This window comes from Coregonus clupeaformis, unplaced genomic scaffold, assembly GCF_020615455.1.
Source record: "Coregonus clupeaformis isolate EN_2021a unplaced genomic scaffold, ASM2061545v1 scaf2670, whole genome shotgun sequence".
Lineage (NCBI taxonomy): Eukaryota > Metazoa > Chordata > Actinopteri > Salmoniformes > Salmonidae > Coregonus > Coregonus clupeaformis.
In genome coordinates, this window is record NW_025536124.1 from 23494 (window position 1) to 49900 (window position 26407).

General features: G+C 47.8%; 1 protein-coding gene across 1 annotated transcript; it reads left to right on the top strand.

The window, feature by feature from the left end:
• Nucleotides 1-8659: 8659 nt before the first annotated feature.
• LOC123489003 (ERC protein 2-like) lies at nucleotides 8660-26071 on the top strand (the record flags this gene model as incomplete). The annotated part of the gene is made up of 2 exons (XM_045219721.1): nucleotides 8660-8734; nucleotides 25270-26071. A coding segment is annotated over exon 2 (678 nt), but the record flags the coding sequence as incomplete, so codon positions are not given.
• Between the last annotated feature and the right edge of the window lie 336 nt (nucleotides 26072-26407).

The window sequence follows — 26407 nt, forward strand, 5'->3', positions numbered from 1 at the left end:
CGACAACCATAAACTACCGTCAAACACAATATGTTTATTTTGAACACACGGTAAAGGTTTGGGAAAAAGGGCTGAGCAGGACCCAAGAAATGAAACAATAATGTAAAAAAAACCTAAACTGATCTTGCCTGCCTCAAGAACCGCTAAGCTACTGCTAATTATACAAAAATGACAGTGGGTCAGGTCTAACTAGTATTTTTAGACAATTTTCTTCCTACGGGTAATGTATGCCCATGGGCAACTTGCTTAAATCCCCCTTTTCCCAGAAACACACAACAAAGTTACCAAACAGAGTAACCAGCAAATGAGTGAGTACACAAAACACAGGACACCACAGTATCCATACTCACATACGGAAATAGTATCTTCCAACAAACACAACTGACTGGCTTTTAAAACAATGGGAGGTGTACGTGAAAAACCAGAAACAGGTGGTGCAATACAGAGGAATGTCCACTGATTGGTCCACCTCAGCAATCAGCAGCCAAACGGATGTCGGACAGGTGGGACACCCAAATGACCACCAATCAGGAACATAAAGGACACCTGTGATTAGGGCAGAAGGAGAGGAAAAACACAAAAACACACACAGGATACCTGTATCCGTAACAACTGGCTTTCATCAGGCTTTCATCAGGCTGCCCACTCAAGAGAAAGCTTCAAACTGTAACTAGTGCCTGCAACCTGGTTCAGGTTATCAATCAACGTACCAGGGTAGTTACAAACAGTACAGGAATGAAATCATCAACATGTATTGATCATATCTTTATTAATACTGCAGAAATTTGTTTGAAAGCAGTATCCAAATCCATCAGATGTAGTGATCAAAATATAGTAGCCATATCTAGGAAAACTAAAGTTCCAAAGGCTGGGCCTAATATTGTGTATAAGAGGTCATTGACGTAAATGTAAATGTCATTCAAGAAGTTCTGTAGTGATTCCTATGTTGTTGATGTGAAGAATATTTGTTGGTCTGTGGTGTGTAATGACGAGCAACCAGATGCTGCACTTGAAACATTTATGAAATTGCTTATCCCAGTTACTAATAAGCATGCACCCATTAAGAAAATGACTGTAAAAACGGTTAAATTCCTGTGGATTGATGAATAATTGAAAAAGTGTATGGTTGAGAGGGATGAGGCAAAAGAGATGGCAAATAGGTCTGGCTGTACAACCGATTGGCAAACGTACTGCAAATTGAGAAATCATGTGACTAAACTGAATAAAAATAAGAAGAAACTACACTATGAAACAAAGATAAATGACATAAAGAATGATAGTAAAAAGCTCTGGAGCACCTTAAATGAAATGTTGGGCAAAAAGGCAAACTCAGCTCCATCATTCATTGAATTAGATGGCTCATTCTTCACAAACCCCACTGATATTGCCAATTACTTTAATTCTTTTTTCATTGGCAAGATTAGCAAACTTAGGCATGACATGCCAGCAACAAACGCTGACACAACACATCCAAGTATATCTGACCAAATTATGAAAGACAAGCATTGTAATTTTGATTTCCGTAAAGTAAGTGTGGAAGAGGTGAAAAAAGTATTATTGTCGATCAACAATGACAAGCCACCAGGGTCTGACAACTTGGATGGAAAATTACTGAGGATAATAGCGGACGATATTGCCACTCCTATTTGACATGTCTTCAATTTAAGCCTACTAGAATGTGTGTGCCCTCAGGCCTGAAGGGAAGTAAAAGTTATTCCCCTACCTAAGAATAGTAATGCCCCCTTAACTGGCTCAAATAGCCGACCAATCAGCCTGTTACCAACCCTTAGTAAACTTTTGGAAAAAATGGTGTTTGACAAGATAAAATGCTGTTTTACACTAAACAAATTGACAACAGACTTTCAGCACGCTTATAGGGAAGGACATTCAACAAGCACAGCACTTACACAAATGACTGATGTAATGATGTCATGTCATAGTATTGTGTGGACCAGGGAAGAGTTACTAGATAAGTGGTTTGGGGCCATGGAGTCTACATTCCTTATGTCAAAGGAGATTACTGATGTTTAGGATAGCATGATGGATGGACAGGATATATGACTTGGGGTAAAGAGTAATAACATCAAAGAATGGGAGTGCTCATTGACGATGGCCAGATGGGGTTGAAGAAATGTGTAACCAAGAGTATAAAAGCTGTGAGATTTGTGTGTATTGGCAGTTAAAATGACAATGGGGCAAGGCTATGTCCGTTTTGTTAGATGAACCCACAAGCTCGTGATCCAATAAATTCAATCTCCACAGAATGTCTAAGTCAATTATTGCATCTTGAACTTCTCAATACCAGAAACTCATCATAACAACTGATGATTGGCTGAGAGAAATTGATGATAAAAAGATTGTGGGGCTGTTCTTTTAGACTTCAGTGCGACTTTTGACATTATCGATCATAGTCTGCTGCTGGAAAAACGTATGTGTTATGGCTTTACATCCCCTGCTATATTGTGGATAAAGAGTTACCTCTCTAACAGAACACAGAGGGTGTTCTTTAATGGAAGCCTCTCCATCAAAATCCAGGTAGAATCAGGACTTCCCCAGGGCATCTGTCTAGGCCCCTTACTTTTTTCAATCTTTACTAATGACATGTTTTGAGTAAAGCCAGTGTGTCTATGTATGCGGATGACTATACACGTCAGCTACCACAGCGACTGAAATGACAGCAACACTTAACAAAGAGCTGCAGTTAGTTTCTGAGTGGGTGGCAAGTAATAAATTAGTCCTAAATATTTCAAAAACTAAAAGCATTGTATTTGGGACAAATCATTTACTAAACCCTAAACCTCAACTAAATATTGTAATGAATAATGTGGAAACTGAGCAGCTAATATGGATCCATAATAAATACAAATACAAATGTGTACATGCATGTGTGTATGTGCATTCGTGTGTGTGTGTGTGTGTGTGTGTAAAACTCTGATGGTTCTGATGCTCCTCTCTCCTGAGGGGGGGTAGGATTTCTGTACTGAGGGGACCTTTTTTATTTTCAACAATAACATCACTCACATCTACAGCAGAGCCTGTAAGGTTTACTGATGCCATTCTTCTCTGGGCAGAATGCTCACCTCATAGTGATGTTGTCATGACTTGCCCTCATGGGCTGAGGATCAAAGATGCCGGCTAGGCAAAGGTTTGAACACGCCCTCTCCTGGGGGCCAGTTTTATGACCGGTCGTAAATACTGTGCAGACTTTCTCTCCTTGCCGTGAAGTATTTGGAGAAAGGACCCCTTTGTTAACACAGAGATTCTTTCCGCCAAAACTCCAACATCCAAAGGTGGATAATGAAACAATATTTCTACCACAAAGAATGTGGGAAATGGTCGGTGGGGACTTAAAGAACAATCATGTCAAATTCATTACTATGTTGTGATGTCACTAAAAACGGTGGAACAACATAACTGTATATCTGGGGGTGTATACTTCCCATTTATGAGGTTTGCATCTAATTGTTGTATAAAATGAATGATTAAGTATAATAATACTTTTGTGAAGATAACTATGTGATTTTAGCATTCTAGATGAGATGATTGTTTTCCATATTGACTTGTTCTCAGTCAGTGGCCAAGCCCAGGTGAGCACAAACATGATGAAACGCCTGATTTTCTACTCAAGTATAAAAGACCAGCCGACATGCAGCGTGAGCTGAATATGGCAAAATGGTGAAACTGTGAAACTCTCAACCTCTACATGAGGTGAAGAAGAAGACAACGCACTAGACCTTAGCATTACCAGTCTGCAGCTGGTATGTATAGTTGTCTAGAGAACTTTCACTAAAGACACGAGTTGGGAAGGACAATCCCTCTCCGACAACCGTTGGTACATCTGAAGTATCTATTCTAACAGATAAACTCTATGAACTACAGGGTACGCTGAAGTATCCATTCTAGCCACCACTACGACCAGAAACTCTACCAAGGACATTGGGATCTCTGGTGGGCAAACCAGAGTCCTACATCATCAGCTCAACTATCGAGGACAGCTACACGTAAATACATGTTGCATTTCTAATCCGAATGAGCAGGTGCTAAGTGTTTGTATTTCCGTGAGCATAGTTAAATGTCCGATAGGTGAATTCCTTTGTCTCTTCCTTCCCCCCTCTCTCTGAATCAGCCAACCCTCATTCTACCCAAGAATTCATGCTATTGTTAGTCCAGTCCACTAGGGACCTGTTTTCATTGTATTACGTTAGTACTCAATAACCTATGTGTGCGTGTGTGTGTTTGTATTCTGTGTTATTATTTAGTTAGTTAGTTAGTCTGCTCTTATCCTTCTAGACCTATCTGCTGCCTTTGATACTGTGAACCATCAGATCCTCCTCTCCACCCTCTCCAAGTTGGGCATCTCCAGCGCTGCTCACTCTTGGATTGCGTCCTACCTGACAGGTCGCTCCTACCAGGTGGCGTGGTGAGAATCTGTCTCCGCACCACGTGCTCTCACCACTGGTGTCCCCCAGGGCTCAGTTCTAGGCCCTCTCCTATTCTCTCTATACACCAAGTCACTTGGCTCTGTCATATCCTCACATGGTCTCTCCTATCATTGCTACGCAGACGACACACAATTCATTTTCTCCTTTCCCCATTCTCATAACCAGGTGGCGAATCGCATCTCTGTATGTCTGGCAGACATATCAGTGTGGATGTCGGATCACCACCTCAAGCTGAACCTTGGCAAGACGGAGCTGCTCTTCCTCCCGGGGAAGGACTGCCCGCTCCATGATCTCGCCATCACGGTTGACAACTCCATTGTGTCGTCCTCCCAGAGTGCAAAGAACCTTGGCGTGACCCTGGACAACACCCACCTGTCGTTCTCCGCTAAAATCAAAGCGGTGACCCGATCCTGCAGGTTCATGCTCTACAACATTCACAGAGTACGACCCTACCTTACACAGAAAGCGGCACAGGTCCTAATCCAGGCAGTTGTCATCTCCCGTCTGGATTACTGCAACTCGCGGTTGGCTGGGCTCCCTGCCTGTGCCATTAAACCCCTGCAACTTATCCAGAACGCTGCAGCCCGTCTGGTGTTCAACCTTCCCAAGTTCTCTCACGTCACCCCACTCCTCCGCACACTCCACTGGCTTCCAGTTGAAGCTCGCATCTACTACAAAACCATGGTGCTTGCCTACGGAGCTGTGAGGGGAACGGCACCTCCTTACCTTCAGGCTCTGATCCTACACCCAAACGAGGGCACTACGTTCATCCACCTCTGGCCTGCTAGCCCCCCTACCTCTACGGAAGCACAGTTCCCACTCAGCCCAGTCAAAGCTATTCGCTGCTCTGGCACCCCAATGGTGGAACAAGCTCCCCCACGACGGCAGGACAGCGGAGTCACTGACCACCTTCCGGAGACACTTGAAACCCTACCTCTTTAAGGAATACCTGGAATAGTATAATAGTAATCCTTCTACCCCCCCTTTACTACCACTGTCTTTTGTCTAAACTAACACCTGACTTAATTCACCTGCTAGCACTGACTTGTTTAAAGAAATGTACTTATTGTGATCGAGATGTAGTTGTCCCTGATTGCACTGACTTTGCTCACAGCTGCTTGTTTGAAGAAGTGTACTTACTGTGATCAAGATGTGGTTGTCCCACTGGCTATCCTAAGTTGAATGCACCAATTTGTAAGTCGCTCTGGATAAGAGCGTCTGCTAAATGACTTAAATGTAAATAAATAATTAAGCCAATTTGTGTATTGCTGATTCATCAATAAGGTTAGGGTTCTTGCAGGTTCAAGGATTATGTGATGTTCAGAATGAGACTGATAAGAGGTAATTATTTGATAAGTGACTGTTATCGATATATAACATACAGTATATATCTTCTGAGTTTAATTCGGGAGATGGTAACTCGTTAAACATCTTCTTCCGTGGTGCCCCAAATTCCTAATGAGTTAATTGTTACATGATTTATTTAATCGAGTTACAATTAAACATAGTTAGTTGATTTGATAAATAACAGTCACCATATTAATATAAGTCACGTGAATAATGATTCCAAGGCACTGAAGGCAGGGCTCTAAGGCTCTCTGATTCTAAGAGAGAGGAGTTGGCTGATTCACTGGCTTATAGAACGGAGACCCCCACAGCTAGGTACCACACCCAACCCCGACCTATAGAGGAACCACCTATTTCACCATCCTATAGCTACACCTCGCACGCACACACGTTAACGACCACCTATTCCACATAAACAAACAACCAGATTGTATTGTGTGTTGATTGTGATTCATTGGTGTCATAATGGCACCTTTTGCTATATAGTACCCTATGGCCCTGGTCAAAAGTAGTGCACTATATAGGGAATAGGGTGCCTCCTCAAGAAACCAACACTCGACTCATCTGACGTCAAAAATTATAGACCTGTATCCCTTCTTTCTTTTCTTTCCAAAACACTTGAATGTGCTGTCTCTGATCAACTCGTTATCTCTCTCAGAACGATCTTCTTGACCCTAACCAGTCAAGCTTCAAGACGGGTCAATCAACCCGAGACCGCTCTTCTCTGCGTCATGGAGGCTCTCCGCACTGCCAAAGCTGACTCTCTCTTCTCTGTTCTCATCCTCCAAGATCTATCCGCTGCCTTTGACACCGTGAACCATCAGATCCTCCTCTCCACCTTCTCAGGGCTGGGTGTCTCAGGCTATGCACACTTTTGGATTGCATCCTACCTGGCAAGCCGCTCCTACCAGGTGACGTGGAGAGGATCTGTGTCTGTGCCACGTACTCTCACTACTGGTGTCCCCCAGGGCTCGGTTCTAGGTTCTCTCCTCTTCTCTCTATACACCAAGTCACTCGGCTCCGTCATATCCTCACGTGGTCTCTCCTATCATTGCTATGCAGATGACACTCAACTACTTTTCTCCTTCCCCCCTTCTGACACCCAGGTGGAGATACGCATCTCTGCGTGCCTGGCAGATATCTCAAGTTGGATGTAGGCCCACCACCTCAAGCTCAACCTCGACAAGACGGAACTGCTCTTCCTCCCAGGGAAGGCCTGGCCGCTCAAAGTCCTCTCTATCTCGGTTGACAACTCCACAGTGTAGCCCTCCCAGAGTGCAAAGAACCTTGGCGTGACCCTAAAGAACACTCTGTCGTTCTCTGCAAACATCAAAGCAGTGTCCCGCTTCTGCAGGTTCATGCTCTACAACATCCGTAGAGTACGACTCTACCTCACACAGGAAGCGGCGCAGGTCCTAATCCAGGCACTTGTCCTCTCCCGTCTGGACTACTGCAACTCGCTGTTGGCTGGACTCCCCGCTTGTGCCATCCAACCCCTGCAACCTATCCAGAATGCAGCAGCCCGCCTGGTTTTCAACCTTCCCAAGTTCTCTCATGTCACACCGCTCCTCCGCACACTCCACTGGCTTCCAGTCTAAGCTTGCATTCACTACAAGCCCATGGTGCTTGCCTACGGAACAGCAAGAGGAACTGCCCCTGCCTACCTTCAGGCTATGCTCAAACCCTACACCCCCCAACCCGAGCACTCTGTTCTGCCACTTCAGGTCTCTTGGCCCTCCCACCCCGCTCAGCCAACTACATACATTATTGAGGAAAAATGTACTTTCTATGCATGTGATATGTGATTGTTCCACCTACCTATCTTAAGATGAATGCACTAACTGTAAGTCGCTCTGGATAAGAGCATCTGCTAAATGACTAAAATGTAAAATGTAAATAACAAGATAATCCTTTCCCAACAATTCTATCTCCTTCAGGCAGGGCTTGCTTTGAGAACTTTCCTGTCCTTCACTGCATCTCTCTCTTCTCCTGTTCTATTTTCTCTTCCTCTGGTCTCCCTGCTACAGTAGGTGGTAAACATCTGTCTTCATCCAAACTCCATTCATTCCCAGTACAACTGAAAAGTTTCCCCCCAAGGGACATGGATTTATTCCATTCACTGAACAGAAGATTCTCCAGAGGCATTTTCCTGCAATTAGGATACTCCCCACACCTCCCCACTGAGCCCCACTATTCCCTATATAGTGCACTAAAAGTAGTGCACTAAAAGTAGTGCACTATATATGGAATAGTGCACTATATAGGGAATATGGTGCCATTTGGAAAGCAAAAGGCAGCCAAGCCAATCAGAGCACTCTCAATGCTATGAGCTGAGCATAAAATGGGCCTGAGATGCTTCAACCAATCAGCACAGACTATTCTGCATGAGAGACATTTAGAAAATGTCATATATTTGAGCACACAAATGATAAGAGTTATAGGGGATGACAAGCCTGGATGAACTGTAATCTCTGGTTGAACACAGTAGATGATGGTGCATAATGGTGCTTGATGGCACAGTAGCTGTGAAATTAGACTAGATGATAGTGGTGGTGGTGGGGGTTGGCACAATTTGCACCAGCCAGTTACCAAACAATACCTCTAATTAACTAATTAACCCTGAAATAAGGTGTTAAACCTACACCCTCCATATTACACCCGTGAGGATGGTGACCATAAAAAGTAGGGAGGATAATGATTAAGTCTGATTAGTTTGTGAGTTGAAAAATGCGATTTCTATATTGGGATTACACAGTCACGTTTCTATGGTTCAATACATTCTGCTCTCTCTTGGCTGTCCCTTTAAATCAGACTGTGCTGCTCTGTAGCGTGTAGCGAGAGAGAGCGCGTGTCCGCTGCCCAATGACAGCGCAGGATGCTGAGACTGGTGTGAATGGAGTTGCTGTCTCTGAATGGTGATGGAGAGGAATTAACGGTAGAAAATGGTACATTTATATTTGATTTATTCAAGATCAATGCTGATATGTATGATGTAGAGCAGTACTGAATCAGTAAATGTGTAAATAGTGAAGTGTTTTCGATGTGTGTGTAAAAAATCACTCCCAATCCAGTCGTTGGATTGCATAGTAGATGCATGCATGGGAAAAACGTACGGTAGGCAAGGTAATTTGTAGTCACTCTGTTTTTATCACATATAGGCCTATTTCACTCATTCGATCCGGGTGAAAATCTGATTTGTTTGTCGGCTCATTTCGGGTACAATTGGTGTCAAGGAAAGGTGAAACGAATTGCATATATGTCTATTTAATTTTCAATATAAAGGATTTGGAGTGCGTTAGAATCGTATTTTATCTTAAAAGGGCCCAATGCTCTGTAATGTATACGGTTTTATACATCTAATGGCTAGTCGTCATAGATTATCACATTGCATTTTCAGAAAATTAACATAGTCCCGAGAAACACGAAATATCACCGGCATGACATGAGATACACTGACAATTCAACATAAGAAACGTATGTAATGCCCCAGGCTTTCATTATTCACATATTTCCTTATTAGAAAAATTTAGGAGGAAGCATTTTGGAGATGCTGTCATTATGAATTAGAAATGTTTTGCAATATCGATACCAGGATCTTATTGATACAGTATATCATTTAGGATATTAGGCCACTAAACATTGGCGTTTTATGTTCCCAACAATATTTAAAGCGATATGAGAAGAACCGAAGAACCCTACAGCTACATGTGTCCCCCTCAAACTAATGAACCCCTTTCAGAAATTGACGTTTCATGTTGGCTAACTGACAGAGGTGACAGCCACTATGAAAGACGTTGTTCTACATTCTTATCCTCTTAACCAATAATGAAAGGCAAGGGGAGTGATTTTAATTGTGGGGTTGGGTGTATTTTCAACTGCAGCGCTTGATGACGGTCATTCAATATTATGTAGCCTACTTAGTAGACCATATGCATAATTTGCCCCGTATAATTATGGTCAAACCGACAACCTGCCGGCTCATTGGAAGGGATTGATCTCCAAGCATGTCCCCCTGCCTCCTCTCAGATAATATTTCCCTCTTGACAATTCTGCACAGTTGTAGCCTATGCAGCTGACCTCGTGCGGCACGAGTCGTGCTGATGTTGAGTGAATTAGAAATTATGTTCAGGTGTGAATGGCCAAGTTTGTATTCAATCTCTAGCCAAGGCACTGTATGCATGATGGCTGAAAGATTGACCATGTACTTATTGTAATGACGCAGCTGGGTCATAAAGGAAAAAAAAGATGGACACCAGGTGTGCAGGGCAGAACACAGGTTTATTCCTAAAAGGGCTATTGTTCAGGCCACAGCCCACGCCGCTAAATTCCGAACGTACACAAATATACCATGTCAATTTAAGGGTCACCCTCATAGAAGCAGATCAGGGTCCCGAACAGAAGAGAGAGAGATGAGACAGTAACCCCTATTTATGCATTTCAAAACCCTGCGGGATTACCCATCATACCCCCCCAACCTTTCCGTCTGTCCTGGCATATTTAACCCCTGCTAGCACCCATGAGAACAATAACACACCCACGAACACCGAACACAATACCGGGTCGTTACATAGCCCCCCCTTCTAAACCCCAAAACAAAATACTTAAAACGACCTGGAGGTCGCATCAGTCTCTTGGGCCTCCCCGTGACTCTCACCGGTGGACCCCCAGAACACTCATCTGCCCCAATGTCATTTCTAGCGCCCTCTGAAGAGGCAGCCCTTGTTAGACTGTTCCCGTGGGCTCACATCAGAGTCCTCACTTCCATTCCCTACCGTTTTCCTCCCTCTGTAGGGCGGCAATCGATTCCGGTGGACCACCACCTTCCTGCTCCGTGGGGGGACCTCCACCCGGTACGTCACCTCCCCCACTCTCTCTATCACCAGACAGGGCCCCACCTAGGCACTGTCCAGCTTTGGGCACCGCCCCTTCTTGCGCATGGCATTGTGAAGCCACACGCATTCTCCTGCTCCGAAGTGCCTCCCCCTAGCGCGCAAGTCATAGTGGTGCTTTTGGCGCACCCCTGCGTTCTCGAGTTGCTCTCTTGCGAAGGTGTGAGCCACTTCTAACCGGTTCTGCAGACGACGAACATAGTTCGGGCCAGGCAAAACCCAGTCGTCGTTATCAGGAGGGTGGCCAAACATCAGTTCGGCTGGGGTGCGCAACTCACGACCTAACATTAGTAGCGCTGGGGAGCACGCAGTCGATTCTTGAACAGCCGACCTATATGCCATAAGAATAAACGGTAAGTGGGTATCCCAATCTCTCTGGTGTTTTGAGGTAACGATGGCCAGCTGCTGTGCTAATGTTCTGTTAAATCTTTCCACCAGCCCATCACTCTGGGGGTGAAGCAGAGTAGTGTGCGTCTTCTCCGCTCCTAACCGTCTACACAACTCTGAGAACACCCGTGACTCGAAGTTTCTCCCCTGGTCGCTGTGAATAGACTGTGGCACCCCAAACCGACTGATTATTCCCCCTACCAACGCATCAGCTACTGTCTCTGCCTCCTGGTCTGGGAGAGCGTAAGCCTCTGGCCACTTGGTGAAGTAGTCGATAGCAGTTAGAATCCACCTGTTACCACTGTCTGTGGTTGGAAATGGCCCCACTATGTCTACCCCCAGTCTCTCCATGGGCTCACCTACTGGGAGTTGTAGGAGGGTGTGTGACTGACCTGGAGGTCCTTTTTTAGCAGCACACTCGTCGCACTGCCTACAAAAGTCCTCCCCATCCCTCCTTTGCCTGGCCCAATAGAAGCCTTTACGCATGCGCTTTAACGTTTTGGAGACCCCAAAATGCCCTGCGCCTACTCCCCCGTGAAGCTGCTGCAACACGCTCCCCTGCAGCCTTTTGGGCACCACTACCTGCCACGTAATTTCTCCAGTAGCTGGCTTTTTCCACCCCCTCTGGAGCACTCCCTCAGCCACTCTAAGGACTGTGAATTTATCCCACAGTCCTTTCGTGACTGGTGATAGAGGGGCTACTTCCCCCCACGGCGGTCGTCTTCTCTCTTCCACCCACCGCAGCACAGGACGCAGCTCTGCGTCCTCCTCCTGGAGACGCCTCCACTCCCCGACGTCCACAGCCTCAAGTTCCCGGCACTCTGTCACTCAGCTGACTCACCGTGGCGGTGACTCCCTCCTCCATGCACAGTTCTCTCTCTCGCTCCACCCGTTTGGCCCACAGCCGTCCTCAGCACACGGGCGGCGGGACAAGGCGTCTGCATTGCTGTGGCGAAGGCCAGCTCTGTGCTCCACCTGGAAGTCGTAGGGTTGCAGCTCCTCCAGCCAGCGGGCGATCTGACCCTCTGGCTCCTTGAAGGAGAGAAGCCACTGTAGGGCGTAGTGATCCGTCCGGACCACAAACGGCAGGCCCCCCAGGTAGTACTTGAAATGGCGTACTGCTGCCACAGCAGCCAAAAGCTCTCTCCTTGTCACGCAGTAGTGTTTTTCAGCCTTATCAAAAGTTCTGCTGTAATAAGCTACTACGTGCTCCCCATCAGGCCCACGCTGAGCCAGCACAGCCCCCAAACCCGCATTGCTTGCGTCGGTGTCCAAGATGAACGGACGGTTCGGGTCTGGTGAGGCCAGGACAGGGGTCTCCACCAGGGCACGTTTGAGTGCTTCAAACGCCCGCTGGTGCTCTTCGGTCCACTGAAAAACAGTGTCCTCCTTGGTTCAAAGGAGCCGATACCCCTGCAAACCCCTTCACAAACCTACGATAATAGGATGCCAGCCCCAGGAAGTTCTTAACCTATTTTTTCCCCCCTGGAACTGGCCACCCCCTCACAGCCTCCACTTTGTCTGGCATCATGCTGATGCCCTCACCACCCAGCTGATGACCCAGGAACGCCACCTCCCTTTGCATGAAATGGCACTTTCCCGGATGTAATTTTAGCCCCGCCCCCGAGATCCTCTCCAACACTCGCCTAAGTGCCCCCAGTGCCCCCTCAAACGATGTGCCGTGCAGCAATATGTCGTCTAGGTATACGACACACTCGTCTCTTGGAACCCCCGCCAGCACTCTGTCCATGAGCCTTTCAAAGGTTGCAGGAGCATTACAGAGCCCGAAGCACAGCACCTTGAACTGCCAATGGCCCCTATCCGTGGAGAAGTCCGTTTTTTCACGTGCCCCTGGCGAGAGGGGCACCTGCCAGTAGCCACTGCACAGATCAAGGGAGGAGAACCACGAGGACCCTCTCACGTGGTCTAGCGACTCATCAATCCTTGGTAGGGGGTAAGAGTCTTTAGTAGTGACAGAATTTGGCCCCTGTAGTCAACACAAAACCTAAGTTTACCCCCTTTCTTAGGCACCATGACGACCGGTGCGGATCTGATGGCTCAATGAAATCAGCCCGCAACATAGCTCAACAATAGCTGTGTCTGCTGCTTCCCTCTTGGCAAGGGGAATACGACGGGCCAAATTTTAATGGGTCGGGCGTCCCCAGTGTCGATTTCGTGCTGAACTAGGTGCGTTTGCCCTACCTCGTCTTCCCCCCAAGCGAAGCTATCTTTAAAGTCCAACAGCAGCTGCTTTAACTGTCTCTGTTGTCTCTCATCCAGACCCTGACAGTTTGTCAGCCACACAGCCTTGACGGCGTCGAAAGCTTCCTCCTTCCCCCCGTCGGGCTGATGGGGTGAAGGAGCCAGTGTGTTTTGGGCTACTGGGCTGCCTGTGCTTGCACCATTATGGGGAGTGAAGGCCGTCGCCACCGGAGACAGCTGCTGGGATGGCACAACGACCAAGGGAGCAGCCGGGACGACCGGTGGAGTTTCGGCAAGCTTGGAGGAAGACGGAGGGACAGTCCTGCCCCCTGCTGGCCCTCCCGAAGGCAACATTCCCACTGTGGGCCCCCCCGACAGCCTCAAAGTGCCCGCAGCTCAGTCCAACTGAGCTCCACAGTTTTTCAAAAAGTCCATTCCCAGTATACAGGGGTCCTGCACTGCTGCTACCCACACCGGACACCCCACAATTCTCCCCCCCACAGTCACAGGCAGCTGACACTTCCCTAACATGGGGGCTAGCTCCCCCGTGACAGTCCGTAGCTGGACAAGGGTCGGCTCCACCCGCACCCCTACAGGTAGTATGTCTGGTCTCACCAGGGTTACTGTAGAGCCCCTGTCAACCAGGGCCAAACATTCCACCCCCTCTACCTTGACGATGACATTGCAGAAGTCCTCAACGGTGGTACGTCCCACCACAACTACCGGACTAGGAAACACGGCGGCAGCTACACCCTGGGGGAGCAGATCCCCACCCTCTTGCCTGCACTGCTGGGTACCTCTTCTGCTTACTGTGGGTTCAGGGGCGGGGGCGGGGGGGTGGGCCCGCGCTGCCCCCTGCGTGAGAACCCGCTGTCGTTTCCCTGGTGACGGGAGAATCTGCCACACTCCCTCTCAATGTGGCCAGGCTGGCCACAACCCCAGCAGACAATGGGAGTTGAGCTTACACTGCAATGTTGCCTGGAGCCCCTCTCAATGACAAGCGAAGCAGTCTTGACTAAACCGCCCAACTCGTCGACCCACTCTGGTTTGGTGAACCCCGGCACCCCGGCCGCCGCTGCTCTCACCTCTGGTTGACTGGCAACCTCCACTCTCACTCCCTCACCCCAGATCCCTCTTCCTGGCTATCTCCTCTTTTTGTTACTCAGTTCAATCCGCAGCATGTTGGGCTGCGTGTCGCTGCCGAAACGGCCCCCCAATGCCTCCACTAGCGCACCGTAGTCGCCCCTCTCATCCGGGGCTAGCATTAGCAGGCATTCCGATGCCTCCTCTGCCAGGCTCAGGGCAAGATGTAACGCTTTCGTCTTGTCAGACCACCTCCCGGCTCTAGCCAACAACTCGAATTGAGTGAAAAAACTTCCCATTTACCTTGTCCATTGAACTTTGGTAGTTTAGCCACTACCGTGGCTAATGGCAATAGGGCGCTGCCATCTCTGTTTACATAAGCAGGCCCAGCCATTTCCGCACCCGGTGACGTCGACATCTCCGTCGCCGTGACGTCTGCTCTGGTCGAGCGGTGTGAAGGAAAACCCGCCAGTTCTGCCATCTTGCTGACTGACAATTTAACTTCTGCCATGTGGCTCTCCAGCTCTTCTACAGCAGTCACCGCCTGACCCTCCCGACCGGGTACCCCCGAGCCCACAACGGACACTTTGTCCGACTCTTCCTTAATTTTCCGCCTCGCCCCGAACATCATGACCGTAGATGCGAGTCACGCTAAAGCCAACCAAGGCCTATACTGAAACAGCTAACTCGCCTAATCTCGATCTATCCCGTAGTTCGAAAGCACTTCTGACACCAATGTAATGACCCAGCTGGGTCATAAAGGAAAAAAAAGACGGACACCAGGTGTGCAGGGCAGAACACAGGTTTATTCCTAAACTGGGCTATTGTTCAGGCCACAGCCCACGCCGCTAAATTCCGAACGTACACAAATATACCATGTCACCCTCATAGGAGCAGATCAGGGTCCCGAACAGAAGAGAGAGAGATGAGACAGTAACCCCTATTTATGCATTTCAAAACCCTGCGGGATTACCCATCATACCTCCACAACCTTTCCATCTGTCCTGGCATATTTAACCCCTTCTAGCACCCATGAGAACAATAACACACCCACGAACACAGAACACAATACCGGGTCGTTACAATATATTTGTGACTGGAACAATGATGACACATTGGTGTGTAGTTACGCTGAATCTCCGACGACAATTTGTTCAGCACAGTCCTTCGCTTATAGTTATTTTGCCCCTCGCAAACACAGCTGCTTACGCCTATCTGCCCCATAACACCTGTCTTTATTGGGCTAAGAGTATTATCATCGTCTGGCTGGTTGACTGAAGTCACCCTAAACATTTTTCTAAAATATGAAAATATATGCAACGTGTTGGTTGACTCTCGGTTCAGTGCCACGGATAGCACCGCAGTTAGCTCTAACGCTGTTGGTGATTCAGCACTGATGTTAGGGCAATTCAGCACCACAACCCCTGACAGCTTTAATGGGAGAGGATTGTACGCTCCTTTGTTGATGTGGCTTCACAGACAGAAGGCATAGGCTTTAGCTCAGTGGGATAGCAAAGTCTTGTTGCATCCAGGAGACCTGGGGTTTGAACCCAGCTGGCCACATGCAGTTCTTGATGCTTTTCCAACATTTTCACTCCAGACTTCACAAACACTTTGTAGTCATTGCCAGCCAATTAAAGATAATAATTGCTAGCCTGCTGATATGTGTGTTGTATAACTTGTTTGAGTTTAATTAGCTGCAGCCTCTCAGAGGGACTGGATGCTGAAAAAGCAACTTGTTTGGCTAATACAACTGCTCTACTCCTCTCAGCTAATGTAGGCTGACATATTACACCCTTTCCAATGGATTTCATTTGATTCGCTCTGCCATTTTGTATTTGTAACACTCCCATCCCATTTTAAAGCTTCTTGTTGCAGAAAACTGAACTTATAGTGATAAGGGAGCTCCCTGTCTGCTCTCGCCTGTCATCGTATTGTTGTAATTGCCACTGCTGAAGTATTTTCTCACAGGTATTTCTTCAGTATTTCTGTCTTGTACCCAAAATGATTAGCCTGGACCCAGATCTGTTTGTGCTGTCTTGCCAACTCATATGGTCATTGTAATTGCCAAACACTAGGCTGCAAAATACTAGAATTACCTCCAATATCCTTGTGGGACTTCATAGACAGACATACAGCCATATCACATTGCTATCTGATTCTGAAAGGGAGAGGTGGTGCAGTGCTATAGGCAAAGTCAGGTCTGGCTGTAGGGCAGGCGCATAATGGTTCCGGTAAAGCTAGTGGCCATCTTGTCCTCACCCTTACCCTGGCATGGAGGTAGGAGTGAATGGCACAGATGACCAGACCATCTGCAATCACTCTCACGCTTCCTTTCTCCTTCCTCTATCCACCCACACCAGAATTCACAGGAATACTTTTTTTTTCTCGCCTTTTCAAACTTAAGTTAGCGTTATGTAAGAGGACTGCCAACCCAGGTGCTTTATCTCTGTAAGGCGAGACACCACAGTCACCATGGCAACCATTCTGGTATTCTGAGAAGATTATGCAACTGTGGCCCGGAAGGAAGGAAGAACACAGCTCAGTTATCACCACAGACAGACAGACAGACAGACAGACAACACCATCCCTTAAAACAGCCCAGTTATTCTGATAATACATTTACATTTTAGTCATTTAGCAGACGCTCTTATCCAGAGCGACGCACAGTTAGTGCATTCATCTTAAGATAGCTAGGTGGGACAACCACATCTCAGTCATCTCAGTCATAATACAACCAATCAAATCAAAATGAGAGGGCAGTGGGCGGGACCATGAAGAACAACTACAACCAATTAAATGTTTGACTTGATAATAGAATCTTAGAAATAAATGGAAAGAAAGGAGGGAATAAAAAGGAAGATGCTCTTAGACATATTGCACTTTCTTACACTGGAGCTTATTTCTGTTAGACCACTTCGTTTACCTAATGTTAGGAGGCTGTGTGTTATACTCAGGCTCTTCAGTGTCAATCTAACATTTTATTTATTTGTAATTTTGTCCCAGCCTGGTCCCAGATCTGTTTGTGCTCTTGCCAACTCCATTACAAAGAGTTGGCATGATAGCACATCCAGGTAAGGCTAATACCTGGATGTCCAGAGGAGGGTGACGTGTGAGCCCAATATATGAGACGATCGTGGATCTCGAACGGCACGTACGTCCGCCCCACTGGACACTCCGGAGGAGTAGGGTCGGTGCGTAACGCCCGCTCGATCTCCGCATCGATCTCCCACACCACCGGTGCCACCAGACAAGACTCCGGCAGTATGGGAGTGGGCTCAATGGACCTCTCCTCTGTGTCATACCGCCAGGACAGGGCGTCTGCCTTACCGTTCTGGGACCCTGGGATGTAAGTAAGCTTAAAAACAAACCGGGTCAGAAACATGTTCCACCTAGCCTGACGAGGGTTCAGTCTCCTAGCTGCCCGGATGTACTCCAGGTTACGATGGTCAGTCAGAATGAGAAAAGGGTGTTGAGCCCCCTCAAGCCAATGCCTCCACACCTTTAGGGTCTGAACTACGGCTAGCAGATCCCTGTCCCCTACGTCATAATTTCGTTCCGCCGGGCTGAGCTTTTTAGAATAAAAAGCGCAGGGCCGGAGTTTAGAGGCGTGCCTGAGCGTTGAGACAATACTGCCCCAATACCGGCCTCTGACGCGTCCACCTCCACTTGGAACGCTAAAGCGGGGTCCGGATGCGCCAGCACCGGAGCCGAGGTGAACAGGTTCTTCAGTTTATCAAATGCCCTGTCCGCCTCAGCCGACCACTGCAAACGCACCGGGCCCCCCTTCAGCAGGGAAGTGATGGGAGCTGCCACCTGTCCAAAACCCCGGATAAACCTCCGGTAGTAATTGGCAAAACCCAAAAACCGTTGCACCTCTTTAACAGTGGTTGGAGTCTGACCGTGTGTCAGCCGTGCGTAATTGGCAATCTCCATCTCCACCCCTGACGCGGACAACCGATGACCCAAGAAGGAGATGGACTCCTGGAAAAACAGACATTTCTCTGCCTTGACATACAAGTCATGCTCCAACAGCCTACCCAACACTCGGCGTACCAGGGCTACATGCTCGGCTCGTGTAGAAGAGTACACTAGAATGTCGTCAATGTACACGACCACACCCTGCCCATGCAAGTCCCGGAAGATCTCGTCCACAAAGGATTGGAAGACTGAAGGAACATTCATTAACCCGTATGGCATGACGAGATACTCATAATGACCCGAGGTGGTACTAAATGCTGTCTTCCATTCATCTCCCTCCCTAATGCGCACCAAGTTGTAAGCGCTCCTGAGATCCAGTTTAGTGAAGAAACGCGCTCCGCGTAATGATTCCGTCATACTCGCAATCAGAGGAAGAGGATAACTGTATTTGACAGTGATCTGATTGAGATTACGGTAATCAATACACGGGCGCAACCCTCCATCCTTTTTCTTCACAAAAAAGAAACTCGAGGACACAGGGGAAGTGGAGGGCCGTATGTATCCCTGTCTCAGAGACTCGGCTATGTATGTCTCCATAGCCGCCGTCTCCTCTTGAGACAAGGGATACACATGGCTCCGCGGAAGTGCCGCACCCGCCAGGAGGTCTATCGCACAATCTACCCGTCTATGAGGTGGCAATCGCGTCGCCCTAGTCTTGCTGAACACGGGTGCCAAATCCTCATACTCGGGGGGAATGTGCATTGCGGGCACCAGGTTTGGACTCTCCACCGTGGTCGCCCCTACGGAAACACCTAAACATCGCCCGACACACTGGTTAGACCACTCCTTGAGAGCCCTCTGTTGCCACGAAATGGTGGGGTCATGGGCGATTAACCAAGGAAGCCCCAGTACCACGGGATACGCAGGAGAGTCGATCAGATACAACTGAATAATCTCTTCATGACCCCCCTGCGTCCTCATCTTAAGTGGCGCTGTGACCTCCATAATCAACCCAGATCCCAACGGACGGCTATCTAGGGCATGGATAGGGAAGGGTGCATCAACGGGCAGGAGGGGAATCCCTAACCTCACACAAAAATTACGATCAATGAAATTCCCAGCTGCGCCTGAATCGACTAGTGCCTTATGCTGGGACTGAGATGCAACCTGAGGAAATACTACAGGTAAACAAAAGTGAACAACCGAGAGCTCTGGGTGAGTTGGGCGCCTACTCACCTGGAATGACTCCCCAGTGCGCGACCTGTTGCCTCGAACCCCTGGAGACCCTCCCCAGCACCTAGCCGCAGTGTGTCCTCTACGACCACAGTTGGTGCAGGGGACGGCCTCCCTCGGAATCTCTCTCCTCCTCTCTCTAGCGCCAGCACCCCCGAGCTCCATAGGGCTCGGCTCGGAGGTGCTGGGGGATGGAATGGATGGCCCCAACTCTGGACGTCCGCGGGTGGCCAGCAGGGTATCCAGACGGATTGACATGTCCACCAACTGGTCGAAGGTTAGATTGGTGTCCCTGCAGGCCAACTCTCGTCGAACGTACTCACGCAGGCTACACCGATAGTGGTCGATGAGGGCTCTCTCATTCCACCCCGCATCCGCCGCTAGATTCCGGAAGTCCAGGGCGAACTCCTGTGCGCTCCTCTTCCCCTGTCGAAGGTGGAACAGACGCTCCCCCGCCGCTTTACCCTCAGGGGGATGATCGAAAACAGCCCTGAAGCAGTGGGAGAACTCCGCGTAGCTGATGGTGGCGGCGTCTATTCCCCTCCATTCGGCATTGGCCCACTCCAACGCCTTGCCGGAGAGACAGGAGATGAGGGCGGAAACGCTCTCGTATCCCGAGGGCGCCGGGTGTATGGTTGCCAGGTAGAGTTCCACTTGAAGGAGGAACCCCTGACACCCGGCTGCGGTGCCATCATATGCCCTCGGGAGCGAGAGCCAAATACCACTGGACTCCGGGAGCTGGTCTGGTGGGGCTGGCCGATGGTGGTGGTGAGGCAGGAGGAGGTGTGGGCAAGCCTCCTCTCTCCCATCGGCGCAGGGTGTTCATGACCTCTTGCATGGCGGATCTGAGTTGCTGGATCCTGGCGTCCTGGCAGCTGACCCGATCCTCCAGCGACTCGGTCCCCGCCGCTGCTCCTGCTGACTCCATAGTAATGGTGTGTTATTCTGTCACATTGTTGATGTGGATGCGGTGGTGAAGTCAGGCGCAGGACACAGAGGATAAGTCAACACGACTTTACTGAGACTCATTAACAAATACAAAGTGAAATGGCCTCGAAAACACCGGAGGCGAACTAATACGCGCAATGCGTAAAATACTCTAAACACAAAAGTACCGAACCTTGACACCAAACGACAGGCGGACAATAACACACAACTACAAAACATAACACAGGGAAACTTATAGGTGACATAATCAGGACATAATACGAAACAGGTGCACTAAACTAGACATGACCAAACAAACATCGAAAACATCAAACGGTGGCAGCTAGTACTCCGGGGACGACGAACGCCGAAGCCTGCCCGAACAAGGAGGAGGAGCAGCCTCGGTGGTATTCGTGACAATAACAATGACATACAACCACCATGCTGCTCAAAGATTATTGGCTAGAGTCTGAGAGTGCTAGTGGGAGTGGCTAAGTGTAGCAAAATTTCAGTAACTTTCCCAAAATTCCCAGAAACCCTGCATTTCTGGAAAACCAGAGAGTTTTGGGAAAGTTACCAGAAACGTGCAACACTAAAGTGTTTAGAAGACTACTGGTGGGGCTGGAAAATCTAGAACCTGATGATGCTGCTTGATTGTTGTAAAATGGTATTTTAGGATACATCCCAAATGGTACCCTATTCCCCATATAGTGCACCACCCCTGACCAGAGCCCAGGGCTCTGGTCAAAAGTAGTGGACTACACAGGGAATAGGGTGCTACCCGGGATACAGACATATTCTCATATTCAGTTGCAGAGTCTGACTACATACAGAGCTGTAGCCAACAGACATAACCACCACTTTGGATACCTAAAATGTTTGGTTGTTGCGAAACTCAAATGTACACAACTTCATAAAATCTAAATATATAGACGAAATTTACATTATCATTACTTCCTCACAGAAAATCTGAAAACTGTACTGAATAAAAATATAAACCCAACATGCAATAATTTCAAAGGTTTTACTGAGTTACAGTTCATATAAGGAAATCAGTCAATTAAAATAAATTAATAAGGCCCTATTCTATGGATTTCACATGACTGGGAATACAGATATGCGTCTGTTGGTCAGAGATACCTTTTAAAAAATCGGCCTCACAAAGCGCTTCAGGATCTCGTCACGGTTATCTCTGTGCATTCAAATTGCCATCCGTAGCTTATGCCTGCCCATACCATAACCCACCGCCACCATGGGGCACTCTGTTCACAACGTTGACATCAGCAAACCGCTCATCCACACGACGCCTTACACCTGGGGTGTTTCTCAATATGCATACTACCGTGCTGCACACTCTCATGCTCCAAGTGCATTCTCCGAGGACGTTCTCAGAAGTACGTTCTTGTGAGGACGAGAGTGTGGAGAATGGATAACACATTACATTTCAGAAGCACTCGCCCCCCCCCCCCCACTGTATTACCTCACACTGCATCACCCCATTCACCAAACCTTCTTCCAACCAGGAAGGGGGGCGAGTGCTTCTGAAATGTAATGTGTTATCCATTCTCCACACTCTCGTCCTCACAAGAACGTACTTCTGAGAAGCTTATGGTAGAGAGCAGCTTATGGTAGAGAAATGACAATTATATTCTCTGGCAACAGCTCTGGTGGACATTCCAAAAGTCAGCATGCCAATTGCATGCTCCCTCTAAACTTGAGACAGCTGTGGCATTGTGTTGTATGACAAAACTGCACATTTTAGAGTGGCCTTTTATTTTCCCCAGAACAAGGTGCACCTGTGTAATGATCATGCTGCTTAATCAGCTTCTTGATATGCCACACCTGTCAGGTGGATGGATTGTCTTGGCAAAGAAGAAATGCTCACTAACAGGGATGAGAACAAATTTGTGCACAACATTTGAGAGAAATAAGCCTTTTGAGCGTATGGAAAATGTCTGGGATTTTTTATTTCAGCTCATGAAACACGAGACCAACACTTTACCTGTTGCGTTTATATTTTTGTTCAGTGTAAAACAAAAACAGTTGAATGGATTCGTGGAAATACTAGGTGTAGAGAGGGAGACGTTTTGAGCACATTTTACACCACTAACACTGAACTCTGAGCTCCCAACATACACACACACGTTCACACTCACACCAACAAGCTGTAGTGTACACACACATGTGCACGTACACAGTATTACGCTACCCACCCCCATACGGAGATGCTAAAAGACTAATTGCAATTATGTTTGTAAATTCTTCAGAGCTCAAATAAATGTGTTGTTTCTTTACGGACAAGTTATCCCGACAGACAGACAGACAGACAGACAGACAGACAGACAGACAGACAGACAGACAGACAGACAGCACCACCACCATCCCTTAAAACAGCCATTCATCTTTGGGTTTCTCCTACCAGAACCCTATTTGCTTCCTGTACCTCCTGAGCCCTCTGATAACACTGGGGGGAGTGTCCCAAATGGCACCTATTCCCTTTATAGTGCACTACTTTTGACCAGGGCACATAGGGCTTTGGTCAAAAGTAGTGCACTATATAGGGAATACCATTTGAGACGCAAACCATATACTGGAGTCTGTAACCGCTCAGCTAAATGTGATGGCCAGAATCGTGGCTGCCATTTTGACGACTCTGGTGTACAATGACTCCACATGGAATTGAGCTCACATTCACATTCCTACTGTGCATGCTAATATGCATCCGGCCAACCCTAGCAGTAGCCTACAGTAGGAAGCATTACGTATACACACCGCTCTGTACTCTGTTTCCTGGGTAGGAATTACAATTAATTTGAAACATAGATTTCAAGGGCTCGATTAAATCCGTATCGCCGAAGTATCGTGGAAGATCCGCCTAAAATGTAAAGGTAATTTCCGATTGAGCCTACATATGCAGTGTTTACCGTGAATGCGGTCTCTGTGACCGCGGGAACATTGCCTTAAGTTGTCAATCGTGCTATAAAGCGGATCTTCAGCGTTACAGATTGAATAGAGCCCTTAGCTATACCATGACAGCTAGATGATACATAAGGCACAGCTGTATGATTTAGGTCTATAGATGTACAATTACAATACATTAGTTCTACCCTTTGATTATGAGTCATCAATACAACAGCAGAAGCTCCATTTGTCTTTATTTTTAGCACAAAAGATGAGGTACACTTGCAGGCATTCTGCCTCCCCCTGGTTCCTATTTATTAGTGCAAACCGTAGCAAAGCGGTTTGCAACGGAAAACGAAAACAAGTGTTTATTCAACAAAATCAGGGTAGTCCCTCCCTGTTTCAGTCCATTTTCTTCTGTTTGGTGTCTAGTGAATGCGACCCTGGGGTGTGGAGTGATAAGAGTGATTACATACGGCTGAGTGCTCCAGAAGAGGAAATGGAAGCGTGCACAACTCTGGGGGATGTAGTTTCTAACTGATACCCAGTCACTCACTAAGGTGACTGCTTATTGACATGTAAATTATTATATATTATTATAAACTGGGTGGTTCGAGCCCTGAATGCTGATTGGCTGAAATCCGTGGGTATATCAAACCGTATACCATTGGTATGACAAAACATTTATTTTTACTGCTCTAATTATGTTGGTAACCAGTTTATGATAGCAATAAGGCACCACAGGGGTTTGTGATATATGGCCAATATACCACGGCTAAGGGCTGTGGCCATTCTAGAGCGTGCATTATTTCCCTATAACGCGCAGTATATTTGCATGGTAAAATTCAATGGCTACAGTTCATTCTTATATGTTCTATGTTTGAGCTGCTTTTGACAGCAAAAGTAGAATTGAAAACATTATTGGCATTGTTGAATTCAATTTTCATAATGGCAAGCTAGGACTGATGGTTTGGTTAGCTAAACTAGTCTGTTTGTTTGGTTACCACGGCAACTACTGTAGCTATCTAGTAAACTTGCTAGCTACTTCAGTGGATGTTGAACACATTTCTACCGGCAAAAATGAACAAATGCTGGTTAAATTATGTGTTAAATTATAGCCATGGTAAAAAAGAAATTATAAATTATAAAACCACATGCCATGCCCATCTGACACTCCAAGGCAAATGCTTAAAGTATTTGAAGAGATTTATAAATACAGTACTATTTAAACCCAGGACTGCCCTCTATCAATACACTAATACAAACACTATGTAAGGGATAATCAACTCAGGGCTCTATGTGTTCTCTGGAAAATAATGCAACTCTGTGGAAGGTCAGTTCCACTTCGCTAGCACGTTGTGGAACACACCTTCCACGTCGTTCATTATTTTCCATAGAACGCATAGCCCCTCGTTGATTATCCCTTACATAGTGTTTGTATTAGTGTATTGATAGAGGGCAGTCCTGGGTTTAAATAGTACTGTATTTATAAATCTCTTCAAATACTTTAAGAATTTGCCTTGGAGTGTCAGATGGGCATGGCATGTGGTTTTATGCCTACATTATAATATAGTTGCTATACTATGTACTACTATGCACAGTAGGATGGGTGTTCTCTGCTTTCTGACTGCGTCAGCACTAATAGGACTGGGATGAGTGCCTGGGCCGGGGGAAACCAGGGTGATGCTGTGATTCCCAGTGGGTTCACTTAGAATTGGAATCCCTTCCTGTAAAAGAAACCCACAGAGCCACAGGCTGGTGACTCACTCACCCAGCTGTCAATGTGAACAGGAGAGAGAGAGAGAGAGAGAGAGAGAGAGAGAGGAATGTTTTGTTTGAATGCTTTTGAAGTTCATTAATTTTATTTTATCTATCACATAAAATATGCAGCACATTTCTTGTCACTGTGATGACAAATTCCTCTCCCATTTCCCCAGATGCAATGAGCCACCTATGTGTGTTGCAGAGAGAGGGTACACTGTGATCGTTGCAGCGCGCCCCTGGTAAGGACCCTGTGGCGTGCGTCCGGCCAGCCCAGGCCACACCTTCCTCACCCAGGACATGTACGGCAGTGCCCGAGCGGTTGGCCACATCGAGAGCAGCCCTGCACGGTCCCCACGACTGCCTAGGTCCCCCAGGCTGGGCCACCGGAGGGCCAGTAGTGGGGGCGGGGGCAGTGGAGGGGGCAAGACGCTCTCTATGGAGAACATCCAGTCGCTGAACGCTGCCTACGCCACGTCCGGGCCCATGTATCTGAGCGACCACGAGGGAGTGGGCTCCACCGCCACCTACCCCAAGGGTACCATGACACTGGGGCGTGCCTCCAACCGGGCCATGTACGGGGGCCGTGTCACGGCCATGGGCAGCAGCCCCAACATCGCCACAGTGGGGCTGGGCCACCACGCTGACCTGCTGTCCTACAGCGACCTAGGCTCCCTGTCCATGCTGCACCACCACCACCCCCACCAGGGGGTGCCTTCAGCCCTGCTGCGGCAGGCGGTGCGGGGTAGTGGGGGGGAGCTGCTGGAGATGCAGGCCACACTCCGGGACATGCAGCGGGAGAACGACCTGCTGAGGAGAGAGCTGGACCTGAAGGACAGCAAGCTGGGCTCGTCCACCAACAGCATCAAGAGCTTCTGGAGCCCCGAGCTGAAGAAGGAGAGGATGATACGTAAGGAGGAGGCGGCGCGCACCTCCGTCCTCAAGGAGCAGATGAGGGTGACTCACGAGGAGAACCAGGTTAGAACACAACATGCCTTCTCCCCTCATCTCCCCTATGCTCCTACTTGATAGTGTACACTTGGTGGTGTGTAGTTGGAAGTGCACACTTGATAGTGTGTACTAGGATTAGTGTGCACTTCTACTACTCATCTCCCTTTAAATCTCACTCCGACATCTGTCTCCTCTCTCTATCTTTCTTTCTGGATCGCTCTCCCTTCTTGTCACAGTCTCTCACTGTTCTCCCTCCTGTCTCATCACTCCTACTGTTCTACTCCCTGATGTCCAAGAATGATCACACGGTGTCATGTTTATTTCATACATGTGGAAACCTTTTTGGAAAGAGGTGATGTGGTC